This window comes from Semicossyphus pulcher, unplaced genomic scaffold (genome assembly GCF_022749685.1).
Source record: "Semicossyphus pulcher isolate SPU_LCO1_2020_fin unplaced genomic scaffold, fSemPul1.0.p SCAF_10, whole genome shotgun sequence".
In the NCBI taxonomy this organism is placed as follows: domain Eukaryota; kingdom Metazoa; phylum Chordata; class Actinopteri; order Labriformes; family Labridae; genus Semicossyphus; species Semicossyphus pulcher.
The window spans coordinates 9,838,231-9,852,094 of record NW_027211604.1 but is presented as its reverse complement, the minus strand read 5'-3'; the positions used below and the strand labels follow the sequence as shown (position 1 = coordinate 9,852,094).

The 13,864-nt window shown below is 41.7% G+C and overlaps 1 protein-coding gene across 2 annotated transcripts in view; it reads right to left on the bottom strand.

Annotated features, from left to right (window-relative positions):
• mink1 (misshapen-like kinase 1) overlaps positions 1-13,864 on the bottom strand; it is a 38,585-nt gene that overhangs the window by 8,595 nt on the left and 16,126 nt on the right. Inside the window, exons 12-23 of one of the 2 annotated variants that reach the window (XM_069665969.1) lie at positions 10,645-10,752; positions 10,001-10,087; positions 6,780-7,001; positions 6,505-6,675; positions 5,973-6,239; positions 5,617-5,696; positions 5,401-5,504; positions 5,209-5,300; positions 2,937-3,088; positions 2,727-2,844; positions 620-736; positions 116-227 (exon numbers count right to left, since the gene is read on the bottom strand). In XM_069665969.1, the coding sequence (XP_069522070.1) occupies positions 116-227; positions 620-736; positions 2,727-2,844; positions 2,937-3,088; positions 5,209-5,300; positions 5,401-5,504; positions 5,617-5,696; positions 5,973-6,239; positions 6,505-6,675; positions 6,780-7,001; positions 10,001-10,087; positions 10,645-10,752 (1,630 nt within the window). The remainder of the gene's footprint in view (positions 1-115; positions 228-619; positions 737-2,726; positions 2,845-2,936; positions 3,089-5,208; positions 5,301-5,400; positions 5,505-5,616; positions 5,697-5,972; positions 6,240-6,504; positions 6,676-6,779; positions 7,002-10,000; positions 10,088-10,644; positions 10,753-13,864) is intronic. The other variant, XM_069665976.1, reaches the window with a different exon arrangement.

The following is a 13,864-nucleotide window of genomic DNA, read 5'->3' as shown; positions in this document are numbered from 1 at the left end:
TGAATATTGTCTCAATTTTCAAAGCTAAGGGAGTGATTACTTTAGCAATCAGCTGTAGCGTCTTTGTTTAATGTTGAAGAAACTCCATGTTGCTGCTGAAAAGACCCTGACTCACCAGTGACAGATATGTTATCCCCTGTACTTCCTGGTGACTGGTACATGCCCAGGTCCACAAAGGTGGTGAAGGAGGACTTGCCAGACGCTTTAACCAAACCCCTGGACTGATACTGGAGGAGCAGAGAGGGTCAACAAGTTATACAGCATATTTCTAATCAACATGTCAGTTGTTTGCCTATATTGTTCTCTTGTCTACATGTGGATTGTGTTTTGTCTTTAATTTTCTGATCCTACTGTATTGGCAGTGAAATGTGTGCAGCATTAAAGTCCAAGACAAATTTCCTTAAGGGGACAATAAAGTGTATCGTATCGTATCGTATCGTATTAAAACTGCACTTTTCAGATCTACATTTTTAAAGAGAGTCCACTAACAAGCTGAACTGATTGTCATGAAATTCGATATGTTGTTTGTGGACCTCATGGCTGGAATGCTGGCAGACAGGGAGCACATAAAAATAAACTAGGAATTTAGGACTGACAAACTTAGCATCATTAAACTCACATCATAAACAGAGTCCTTCCCAGGGGACGAGTGAGTGGCTGAATCGGTGGGGGAGTGGGAGGGCTGAACCACATCTGGCAAGTTAGTGTACCCATTATGACTCCGCTTCTCTGGGGTCTATCAGGTAAAAGAGAAACACACACACACACACACGTTAGATAACGTCGATGACAGACTTGGATTCCAGGCTAATCTGCTGCACCAATTTACAGGATCTGACCTATTTGGTTAATGCAACACAGTTACCAAAAGAAGTGAAGCAATAGTCGTGTCCAAACTTGTGTTGAAAGGTTTTTATCATCGTGTTTTCATGTTTCACTTATATTCAACTATAAAAAAGGTTTCTCCTGAATTCGGTTTTGTTTTCATCAAATTTTCCAAATAATTTCAGATAGTTATCTAACCAGTCCTGGTTCTGGCTGACATGAACAACATAATGTTGTGGATGCTTCAAGCATCTTATCTCCTAACAAACTGTACAAGCAAGAGTTTGAATGTTTGCCTGCAGCATTAAAGGTCCTGTGAGGAGTTTTTCACTGGTTATGAAAGAGACGAAATTAATTCTGTTTACTCTTTATGAGCTACAAAAGCAAACCAGACCATCAGCGACAAGACTGATTATTTCTATATAGTTATTTTTAATGCCTGAAACTGCTGGCGGGGGGTAGGTTTCTTTGTTTACATTTTCCAGGGCAGAAGTTTAAAGTGAGTGATACATATGACTGCTAAAGAAAGCAGGATGAGATGTTTAGTTTAAAACCACCACTTAAGCATGTACAGGACAAAATCAACAAAGAGATAAGAGGTACGGCTTTGTCCACAGGGGGCGCCAAAATCAACACAAACCGAAAGTTCCTCACAGGAGCTTTAACAAAAATACAGCTCTTTTGTGCAGTTGTTTTTTTAACTGACTGCTGCGCTGTGAAAAGTCTACATGCACAGTATGTAACCTTTTAGAGTCTTCAGTGCACATCATACTTTGGTACATTTTCATATTAGGGGAAAATATGTCCTGAATCTGCCGAATGCACATGATGTTCTCTGAGAAAGATTCCAAGAAATTCACAGGAGATAATTACTCCAAGTAGTCTCAGTTTGAACCAAATTTGTGAAATGGGGAAAAATCTCATTTGCACAGTAAAATGAAACGTGACTGCCTGAAGATAATATTAATTGTTAAACGTAGTGGGCGTCATAAATGCAGGACTGCTACTGCTCTGTGTAGAGTCTGCTTTGTCAGACTGGTTTGGAGACTTGCTTTTAAAACACATATTTACATTGTAACTGTAGTTGTGTGCTCATAATTCCTCTTCTATGTATATACTGTATCGTGTTTTGACTTTAATTACTAGATAGATTAATAACTCCATATCTTTCCCTGCTATCCAGTGATGTAACTGTAGCAAGGCACAAATATATGACACTTACACACAAAGACACACACACACACACACACACACAAGCATAGCCACACCAAACTATTGCACTTCAGTGAAGGTGACACTTCCCACATTCAACTCATCATCAGCCACCTGCAAGTCTGTCACTGAATCATATTGCTGTCTCTCCAAAAATCTCACAGATTTATGCCAACCTCTCGAAGAATGGCTTCAGGCAATATACAAAAAGAGACAAAAAATAGATCCATGATTTTTGAAACATTATTTACAAAGCATCAGTAGCTGTAGAGCGGGCTGGTAAATGTTCCCGTGGTTGTTCTTTGGGATGACGTCCTGAGCTAACCAGCAACACTTCCCTTTCCTTTAATTTTCCTACTTTAATAATAACAGATGCCCGAGACTGAAGCTTTGGCTACGTAACATTAATGTCTACTGAAATCAGACTTGGCACCGTATTGTATGTCTGCCTCCTCTATGATTCATTCGATTCAAAGCGTTGAATCTACAAAGGCCATCTTTGGTTTTGATGGAGTGACAGTGAAACAATCATTCAAGGTGAAAAAAAAAGGCGCATCATGATGTCATTTCTTCTGCATTAGATCAGGTATGTGCACACAGCAAACACAAAATGGACCTATTCATTCATTTTTATGTACTGTGTTGATTTTAATGCATTTTAAGCATCATTACGTTCACAGATGACTCACCCTTTGCACCAGCATGGTCTGATCCCCGTAGCCTCCAGCCTGCTCTCCCTCACCCACCTCCCCTTCGTCTTCATGAACCACCATGGTGTTGACTGAATCTGTGTCTGCGTCCCTGTGACTGAAACCAAAAGAGGAATAGGAATCAAGTAATACAGATTTAAAGGAAATATTTACTACTTTATTTAAGTAGTTTGTATTTGTAGGTGTTACCGATCTGTGGGGCTTTCCTCCTCCTCGACACCCTCTCCACTCTCACTCTCCTCACTACTCTCGCTGCTCTCTGAAGAGGAGGAATAATCATTGGCCTTAACAGGGGGCCTCGGCTGCTCCTCAGCACGCTCCTTGGCAAAGAGGCCGTGGTCCTGCACACACAGACATCGTTGCTTTAAGATGCAATTAAAAATGTTTTAAGCATAATCTAATGTGTTTAAGAAAGTAACAAAAAACACAACAGTCATTTATGCAGTGCTCATATTGAAGATGATTCAAACACGACTGAGGATGGGCTCAAAAACAGTTGAATGGAAGTCTAGAGTCTACACTTCCGATACTCCCAGAATTCCCAGTGAATTAGCTAATCAAACATTTTCATTAAGCCACCTGAGGTCAGGTGAGGAGTTGGCGAGACACACTTTTATGTAAAGCACGCACGGAGATATCGGCTGCAATAATCAAAATATAATTTACTGACAATAAACTCAGGTTGACTTGTCCAGCAAAATTATACATAATCAAACACGGGATTTTACTTGTTCATTTGTTGCTCTCTGTTGCCATGTAACCCACAACAGGCAGAACACTAGGGCTGTGAATCTTTTAATATCTCACAATTCAATTCTTAAGGTCACGATTCGAACGAAAACCAATTCCCACAATCACTTCCCTATTTGTTCCAAAGGGTGCTTATTTCAGGATTAACTCCAGTCTGCTGAGTGCTAAGAAAACTGCAGTGGCAAATTATTATAGGACATTAAAGCAAAGTAAAATGTGTTCAAGATGTGTTCAAGATGTTTAGTACTTGTCAATTTTTAAGTTATACAAAATAAAAATACTTAAACATTAATAAAATTGGTAGACTTAGGTGAGCTACCCCTGTATTTATCAGAAAATTTCACAAATATTTTTACACAAATAAAACGTCCAATTTTGTATGTTTTTTAAAACGATCACACAATAATGCTCAACAGCTCTTATCGATCATTTCAGCTTGTGTGTGGGCAACTGCAGATTCACGTTCACAGCTGTGTGGGTTTGGTGCATCACTCGCGTTTGTATACGAGACCCAAGCTAGTGTTAAGTATTGTGGTCAGAAATAAGTATTTCTGATTCTGATTCTGCCAGGCACCCGTGATGTAGTGAGCGGCGAATTTCACGAATGACTGGGTGGCTCGAGAGGTCCACGCATCGCAGGTATGAGCTATTCTGTGGCCGTTGGTGAAGGCTTCCCCCATACATTACCGACACCGAGAGCTAGCTAACGTTAGCAGCGCTACTGACTAGCCAGGACCAACGCACTCCTTGCTGGAACTGTGTGCAATGGAAGCCGGGAATGGTGCACGGCAAACAAGGCATGCAGCGGGTTTTTTGGATTTTGCAGATTTTTGGATGCTTTAAATCGATTCAGAATTGTAGAAATTAAGAATTGCACCCCTAATTTAAAGACCACCTGTCAGCGCTCTCAGGACGCAGAATCAAGGAGGAGTGCACACATACACAGAGATCAGGTAAGTGTCAGGTAAGTTTCTATCTCCTTAATTATCAAACAAAGGTAAGTAAACAGAGTTATTCCAATTAATAATAATATTCAAACATTCAAATTATGATAATTATGATAATTATGATAATTTAACCCAAGTATTAGTCTTATTGTAATATTTTTTCCTTTCTTAACTTTCAATCTGGCTCCAACACCCAGCCATTAGATATTTTGGGATAAATTGAGATGTCTGTATATTAACAGAAAAGAAACACATTCAAGGCATAAAAAGGCTCAAATGTAAAGAGTGAAATTTCAAGACAAAAACAGGAATTACCAAATGAATCAAGACAGTGTGAAGCATGCAGCTCATTCCAATGAATGCAGATACAAACTCATGCATGGACACCGAGCGTACGCAAAGACACAGTGATACTAACCTCCCCTATAGCCCTCTTGTAACTCTGTATTTGTGAGGTAAAGCCAACAGACAGGGATTTAAGAAGAGGAGAAAAGTGAGGGGAAACAGTAACAGAGCTGTGTATGATTAGTGTCAGTAAGAAGGCAATGTGAGGAGAAAAGTGAAGGTTAGTGTACAATATGTCAAGTTACATAACCGGTGCATTTGAGAGCAGACTGAGCATACATACAGTTAGTTAGTGCTTGTATTTTATAACCTCTTACATCAGAGCAATATTGTGTGTTGCATGCACTTCTTCAGTAATACTGTAATTACTTTTATAGGTAGGAGTTAATGAAAAGTCAGCCAATATAATGTTGACTTACAGCAGGGCGCCCAGGGCGAGAGGAGGTGCGAGACTCCCCTGGCTTATGACGACTATCATGGGAGAGAATGGGTGAATCCATTTTGGAGGAGCCTGAGATGGTTAAAAATGTAGAGTGTAGTTATGATTCTGAAATGAGACTTACTGCAAAGACAGTCAGCAGAGAAATAGCATTGGGGAGGCAGGGACTCACTGAGGATGCGATGCCTCTCCAGAGAGCCAGTCTGGGGCAGATTGGCTATGATGCTCATGCTGTCTCCTCTCTCCCAGCGATCATTGCGGCTCAGATCTGGATTGCTGCCAGGAGGATACAAATCGGTTATCTCATGTCGTCATTTAAACCTAACATCGTTTGGGAGGCACGTATTTAAGGAAACATCTGATCAGATCATCGGGCTGTCTTCAGTACCTGGCTCTCACTGGATGCCGTATGCCAGAGGTCAGGTTGGTGTTGAGAGCTGTGGCAATGGAGGCTGTCCTCTGGGGAATCTGAGGAGAGCAACATCACAGTCCTACATTTACAGCATTTTTTGTTTAAACCCTAACAGCACCCTTAACGAAAAAAAAAGTTATTTCCTCAAGCTCTACATTTGGAGACGTACTGTGGATTTTATTGCATAAACAAGCTCTGAAGGTATTCACAGAAAGAGTTGATCCACAGCTACCAGAGGAGGTAAAGGAAACTTTAGTCCAACTAACATGATATTTGTGTAAAGATATGCGAGCACACCTACTGCTTGTTCAAAACCAGCAGCTAGATCCTACCTTGGGCGGCAGTTCCACATCTGGCAGGCGGATCCAGGGCCCACGATCTTCTCTGATTTGGTGTGCCTGTGGTGCCGGGGTTTCAGAAGTAGGGTCTGAGTTTTGACGCACCAGCTCTCTAGAGTGGATGGGGCGGGGTGTGGGTGCAAGGGTTGGATCCTGGGTGGGGAAGGCGGACATTGTCTTAGTGGGCTGGTCACAGAGAGACTGGGAGCGAGGGACAGGGGCAGCGTAAGGCTTCAGTGGGACCAAGTGAGCCATCTGGAACTGGAGAGGTGAGCAGCAGCCAGCAGCATACCAAGACGGAGGAGCAGCCGCGAAGAAGGAAGAAGAGCAGAGGACAGTCGGAGGAGCAGGTCAAAGTGAAGAAGAATGCAAGGTTGGGTTTTTACACAGAGGTGCAGATTGGTGGAAAGGGAAAAGGAGGGAAAAGAAGAGAAAGGAGGCGTAAATAAGGTCGCAAGCAACTTAAGAGTTAATGGCAGAAAGTTAAAATCAGTTTCTTTGTTGTTCATTGAATTTAAACACCCACCTTGCCCTGCCCCCCTTGGGGCTCGACAGGTCTCTGCATCGGTGGGGTCTGAGCAGACTGGCCCACTCCTGATTGGCTGATTGAGTCAGAACGTGACTGGATGGCGGTGTCAGAGACAGTGGTGCAGATTTTGGGTGAGCCCTGTCTGTTAAGCTTACTTCGCTCCTCCACCTGAAATAGGGACCGCAGTGAATGAAAGATTTACCCTGTCATGTCAGTGCACTGTAGTTTGACCGTAGTGTGTGATGCTTCAGATGTAGGTAACATTGCTGTACCTCTCGGGCCCAAGTGGGTTTGTTGTTGGGCTCCAGGTTTTTGTTATAGTGGTAGAGCTGGGGCTTCTTTTCTTGCTGCTGTTGTTGCAGAGAAACCAGGTAGGCATGCTCCTGCTGCAGCTGCCTCTGCAGCCGCTCTGACTGACGCTGCTCCTCCAGCTGCTTGCGCTTGTACTCCTGAGCAAAGGAACACACTGCAGTCAAGCCGTTGCTTCTCTCAGACTGGACAATAGAAAGATCAGACAGGGAGACACACTCAATACAGCGTTAAGATAATTAATGTTTGGACAGATCATCTCAAATAGTGCACTCCTATTTTTAATACAGCAGTCAATTACCAACCCACATCAACTGAATATTGAACGGTCCATAGCTGACCCTTTCAGTGCTGTATGTAGAACAGCAGTGTAAAAGTGAGTCAGTTGACTTATTGTTTTTTCATTGGGAGTTGTAGACACACGTCTCCCAGCCTTTTGATGGCTACTGCATTCATAAGGAAACAAGAAATTACAGAAAAGTGAAGTGTGTCAACCATGACTCACTTTAATGTAGACTATCCTTAAACAGCTATCAGACAGCCTGAATGTCTCACATACAGTTACACTGGATCAATTCAACACAAAATCAAAAGGTAACTTTCTCACTAAGGATGTGCATTTGACAGCATATCAATATTTGGATATTTTATATATATAAAGAAATGTTAAAAAAAAGGGTAGCGCGCTGATAATGTAGCCTGTAGCAGACCAACCACGGGGGCAGAGGGTGCGGCCACCCCAGCCATAGGGCCCTAACATACACCTGGCTCAAAGCACCGCGGCGCACAGCGCAGTCTGTCTCTACTGTTCAAGATTGGCAAACATTGGCGAGTTCACAACTTGCGAGTCTCTGTTTGTTACTCACACAAGGACGCAGAGTAGCGCTCTTCCCCATAAGGAAATATCAGTGTATTTGCTGACACTGTGAAATAAAAGTTGTTTATGGGACAGAGGACTAAAAGACGGTGAGCTTTTGTTTCCCTCGTCTCCTCACACCATGATACTGCTTTTGGTTTGGTGCCGAGCTGGTGATGCTAGTAGTCAAGGACACGCTCACTGTTGCCTCCACACACGCCTGCTTCACCTCAGGGAGATGCCTCATGTTTTTTATTTTTATTTCTACTTTTTACATATTTTAAATGACATTGGTATACATGTTAAATAAACGTGTTTGATATAGCTAATGAATAATATTTAATGAGCTTTAGGCAAAAAAAAAAAATCCATAAGCTACAGCTGTAGTCGAATACCAACGTCATTTAGCATAATCAAATATTTCACACAAGTTCAATACTCGTCATTTGTTCTTTTTGTTTACTTTTTCTTTAACTTTGATCACCATGTGCCAAGAAGCAAAGCACTAGAACTAAAAATAAATCTTCATTATGAAGCTCACATATGGCTCACACGGGAAAGAGGAATGGCACGAGACTGAGGATACAACAAGGAAAAGAAGACAAGCTCGCATACTTACTCTATGCCATAATACACAGTCTGATGCTGATTGATCACCTGAAGAAGACCGTGGCATCAAAACTGTGATTATTAAACTTTTTGTGGCATTGACTAAGTGTGCCAGCTTGTCTTCTTTCCCTTGCTGCCTATGTGATGTGCGAGTAACCACCCTCCTTCAACTGAGGAAACAACAACCAAACACAGAACTATGAGAAAGTTCAGTCTGGCACAAGGCGCTTCCTGGCATGTGAGGGGACTTTAGAGCGAACCGAGGACACAACGAAGGCATTACAGTGCTTTTCTCAAAGACCTTGGCAAAGCTTTGTTGATAAAGGACATATAGGCTCCTCTTTCTGCTCTGCTACCACAAAGAATCTCACGCAGTTATTGTGCAACATGTTCCTAATTAACATCGCAGAGTATGTTTTTCTTTTTTCACTCCCAAATCTGTCTTGATTCTCTTTTTTAGTTTAGGCTACTGATCTTATCAATCTTCACACAAAATCTATGATCTTAAAATGCTAATATTCCTTTCTGAGATTAAGACCAATTTTTTAATCAAGCCATGCATTGTGGTTGCGTTCACACTTCCTGCAGCAGCCTGTCCAAGTAGAGATTAGATTTCTCTAGATTTCTACAGGTGGTTTACTTCACTTCAACTCACATACTGCCTGTTACCAACTTCATTACATCTGACAATGGGCACTACAGGAAGGCTTTTTAAGTGAACCATCTGCAGAAAGATTTAAGTTTTGACTGACACCTTTTACTAAAATGTAGAGGAGTAAATGGAGTTTATTACAGGTGTATTACAGCTGTCAGCTAACAACATTAGGGTGCGTTACATAGATTGTTCACAGTAGATATTGTGCTCCGTTACCACAACAGGACCCACACGTTCCCGTCTGTAGGTCTCTGAAACTTCAGCAGCAATGAGTGAAATAATGCTGAAGATTTTGTAATGACTGCACTTGGGTAAAAAAGGCCACTACCCCAAAATTGTCTCACAACACTGGGAATTTGCTGCTCGTGGATCTCTGCTAAGTTTCTTTGAGCATTGCACTGAACTTCCAAAACGACTGCCGGGACACAGCCCTGTGCCTGACTCTGTCATCTATTCTCTTTAAAGATAAGCTAATATGTACCTATGTATGTAACCTAGGAGGGATATGTGGGGAGGAAAAGTGTCTCATGCATGTAGTAGTAAGGACTGGGTTCTTTCTTTCCTTTCAAATACAGGAACAAAGAGATCATCCTTCACAGGAGCTAGCTGAAACAAAGATGTCAGGACTGTGGGAACTCTTCCCTTCATTGTGAGCAAGATGCACTGACAATAACACACTGAAATCTGCCCAAACTCTCCCCAGATGTAGGTCATTGTACGCCTTTCAAGACATGCAATATTGTGGGAGATGCTCCCACACAGCGCAACATGTAGAGCATATCTACATCAAGGCGCTGCACAACTAGAACCTGAAACTGCTCATTTTGTTACAATTCAGGTGGAGACGTTTTCATCTGAGCTGCCGTTTACCAACACTGCTCCCCAAAAACCATCAGACATGCAGACAGTGGAGTGTCTATCCTGACGAAAACATGAAGAAGCCATATTGTGAAGAAAAAAACTGATCTATCAATCTTGTTTGTGAGGTAGTATAATCGAGAGGAGGACATGGAAACCTCTGTGGTAAGACAGGAGATGATGAAGGAGTATAGATGATTAGTTACCATAAGCAGTGCCTGTTCCTGAAGCAACTGCTGCTGAAGGATTTCTAACTGCCGCTGCTCTTCTTCTAACTTATGTCTGATAAACTCCTGAAAGGTAAGACAGTGGGAATGATAGGCATTAAGGTGAGTAAAGAGAGATGAAGATATATGGGTGAGGGGAAGAAGCGACAGCAGTTATGTAATTTCATTCCAGTAAACAACAGAAACTATGTCATGTACTGAGATAAATCAACCACTCTTACACTGAATTTTCATGACTAAGTTGTTAGAGATCACAGTAAAGATCACAGTACTACATAGTATTTGGGATAAAGATTAAGCATAATTATAATACTGAGCATTACATTGTGATTGTGGTAATGTAACATACTAATATAAAAGCAGTGTTTGCCACTATTAGGTGAAAGTGTGAAGCCAGACTCTTGTGTTACTGAGGGTAGACTGGAAACTGCATAAGAGACGCAGAGAGCTCACCCACAGAAAACTCATCTCTGAATAAATACACTAATTTAGACCCTTGCTGCTATGGCAACCTACTCATGGAATTTCACCACCAGAGCAACTTGCACAGTGTTGCTGCTGGACACACCCACACGGCGCACTGATTGGCTGATTGCAGCCCCACGTCTCCTGTGGTTGGTTACCTGCTCCCTCTCAGCCAACCTTCTATCTTCCTCCCGTCTCATATCGTCGAGTCTCCGGTGGGGACCTTTTTCTTGCTGCCTCACCATCTCTCGCTCTTTTCTCTGTTGCTGGGAGAAAAGGGTGACAGGAAAGAGAAAAATGAGCATAGAGGCTATGTTTGCACAGTGGGAATTCATAATGGAGAGCCTGCTTATGAGCAAACCCTCTCTTGTTTTTTTGTGCAAAGAGCTGAAAAAAAAAGAAAGGGAGCGGAAATGCAGGGCAGAGAATAGAGGCTGTGAGTCATTCTCACAAACACACATCTACAGCATCCTAATCAAGTGTGCTGCTTTGATATTATTTAAACTGACCACTGTTGGTTCCACAGGTAACAATTTTTATCTGTTATTTTTTAAGTACAGTTTGTTCTTTATGAGAACCACCATCTTTGAAGAGACACAAAACACTCAGAGCTTGTTTGAGCTCACTCAGTCGTTGGCACTTGACAGTCGAACAGAAGAGCCAGAGAAGACAGAGGAGGAGGAGGTGAGGGTATATTAAGCGAGTTCAATCTAACCGCAGTAAAACACCTGACCAATACAGAACAATACTTAATAACAAAAGCAATATCAGTGTAATTATGTGTGCCTTATTCGAATCCCACATGCCTCCTCAAACGCTTCACAGCTGCTGACCCTTCTCACAGCCCACCTGTGAGCTGAGTTAGGTAAGAATGTCGTTCACATTCTTCAGCACTGCACATCACAATCGCTTCAATTATGTCTAAAAGCACATTTTGTGCTACCTTGACCACAGCAATTAAATGAATGAAAGCATGAAAACAAAATCTTAATTATCTTTGCATCCTTCCCTTCCTCATCAGTGTTCACTCTGCAGTCATATAAGTCGGCTAATAACAAATAATCTCAAACTAAAGTCTGAGTAGCATGTTGAGAAAGACTTTCTTACTCAGTCAGCCAATCGCTTAACTAGGCTAGTAAGAGCTCGTGGCTACAGACAGAACTTTCCACAAGGCTTTTCTCCTGACGATTTAGTCACTATAATGACACTCTTTCATCATCTCTATAACAGATTAAATAGAAAAACAGCAGGTTACATTCAGGGCAGGGAAGATGACATGTTTGTGCACAATCTCTGGGAGTGAAATACTGGTAGAATTTTAAATGTTTACTAATAGTTAATGTGCCACAAGGGCACAATAGTACACAATAATATATAACCAACACTTGTGTACTGCAAGCATCTTAATTACTTCATAACTGTCATGTCTAGGTGACATTGTTCTTTTAGCCTCACTGCACCTAGCTTGTAAACTGCATAAATTCTTCAACCATACAGCCCCTATGATTAAAAATAGATTGTAAAAATGAGATCAAGTGTGCGTGGTTTCTATGCACTACATTATTCAAATTAACACGTGCAGCCTCTGGGGCTGTTTCAAAGCCTCATAACAGGCAGATTAGTGTTCTGAGTGAGGAGAGAGTCTGAGTCCTGAGCCGCTAATATAACTCACTGATCTCAACGCTCCTTAAGGGTGAAACTACGTTTTTATGGTTTCCGTGCATCTTACAAACTCAAAAACATCTAACTCCAGGCTACAGAATCATCTCATCCTGCGCGGATGTTTACAGAATTAATAATTCATACTTGAGATGCAAAGAGCTGGACTTTCTTCCTCTTTCGCAGTGCTCACTCTATTCCCTAGAGTTTACCTTTTTATTTCACTCTGAATGTTCAATAGCACATAAGGTGACTTGATCTTCTGTTCAGTACTTGCATTAAGTACACTGGTGTGCGTTGTATGTAGCGCATGGGCCTCATTTCCCAAATGTAAGCTATTTAAGCATTTTCATCCTATTATACGTGTTCAGAGTGGATACATTTACCTTATTACATAACAACAGTTAAGAAGGGCCAACAATAGAAGGCAATCATAAACGCTGTGCACTCATGACCGAGCCAGCGATGGAAAATAGCGACCTGAAGATTAGAGCAAATAAAAGGGCAACAGCAAGTAGTTAAGTGGCTGAAGGATAACGACATGAGCAGACACCTGATATTTTCACTGCTTGGTACAGTTTTGCTTTGAACTCAAAATGTACCGCCATGTTGCATATCGTAGAAGTATGAGGAGCCTCTGGTAAAATGTGCAGAGTTAATTCATTACAAAAATCAAGGTCATCTTTTATTATAAATGAATTAAGACTGATTTAAAACCAAACAGCAGACAACCTAAAAGACAGATCATGATCGTGGAATTTTACGGTGGTTGTAGTATATGACATTATTATGACTGTGTGCATCCACGCAGACAAAGACACCAATAAATGTGTGCATCTTCTGAAGAAGGGAAGGGGATTCATGCATCGGTGGTGCTTGATTTAAAAGTGCAACTGCTGGGGTGCTGGTTTAGCTCAATTGGTGGAGCAGACGCCAGATGTAGCAGGTTCGACTTCCAGTCTGCCGATCATTTGGTGCACTCTCTACTCCCCACATTTCCTGTCTCTCTTCAGCTGTCCTATTGCATTAAGGCAAAATCCCTCCAAAAAAGTGCAACCGCTGATACTTAACCTACATAACAATTGCATCCCTACTTTTTGCAAATCTATTGATATGCTCTGTACCAGTGACATTTAGTTTCAGAGACATGTATTTTGTATGTTCCAAATGTCAGTATTGGGTGCAGTAGTGCAATAAGCTTGTACTATACAATACTATACATGTTAAAGAGCAACTTGTAGGTCAAACTTTTTACTACATTAATCAATCTTGTCTGAAATGGCTATGGAAAGGGTTAATCCTTGATTTCATATTATTTATAAGACAAAAGGGCACACATTTAGAGGGGAAAGTGGTCATTTTCAGTAAAGCTGCTTTTTTTTTTAACATTGTGTCACAAGAGGGACTCGCGGTGTCCAACTCTGCCTTAGCTCAATGTGCAGGAGTAGGGGGTAGTGAGTCTGAGCGGTGGTATCGTGTTGTGTGGATATTATTTGGTAGTCTAACATTGCATTTCACCAGTTCTTATGATGGTTAATTTGCGTTTGTGCCAGTTGCACAAATTCTAGCTTGACAGGACATCGAGCCCACCGTTCTCCTGACAGGAAGAGGAACGGAGCGAGCTTTCGTGCCTGGGTGCGTTTTGTGCAGGTGAAGAGACAGGCCTTCGGGACAGGACACAGAAGCACCTATCAAACAAAGTGTCATCAGTCTCTCTCC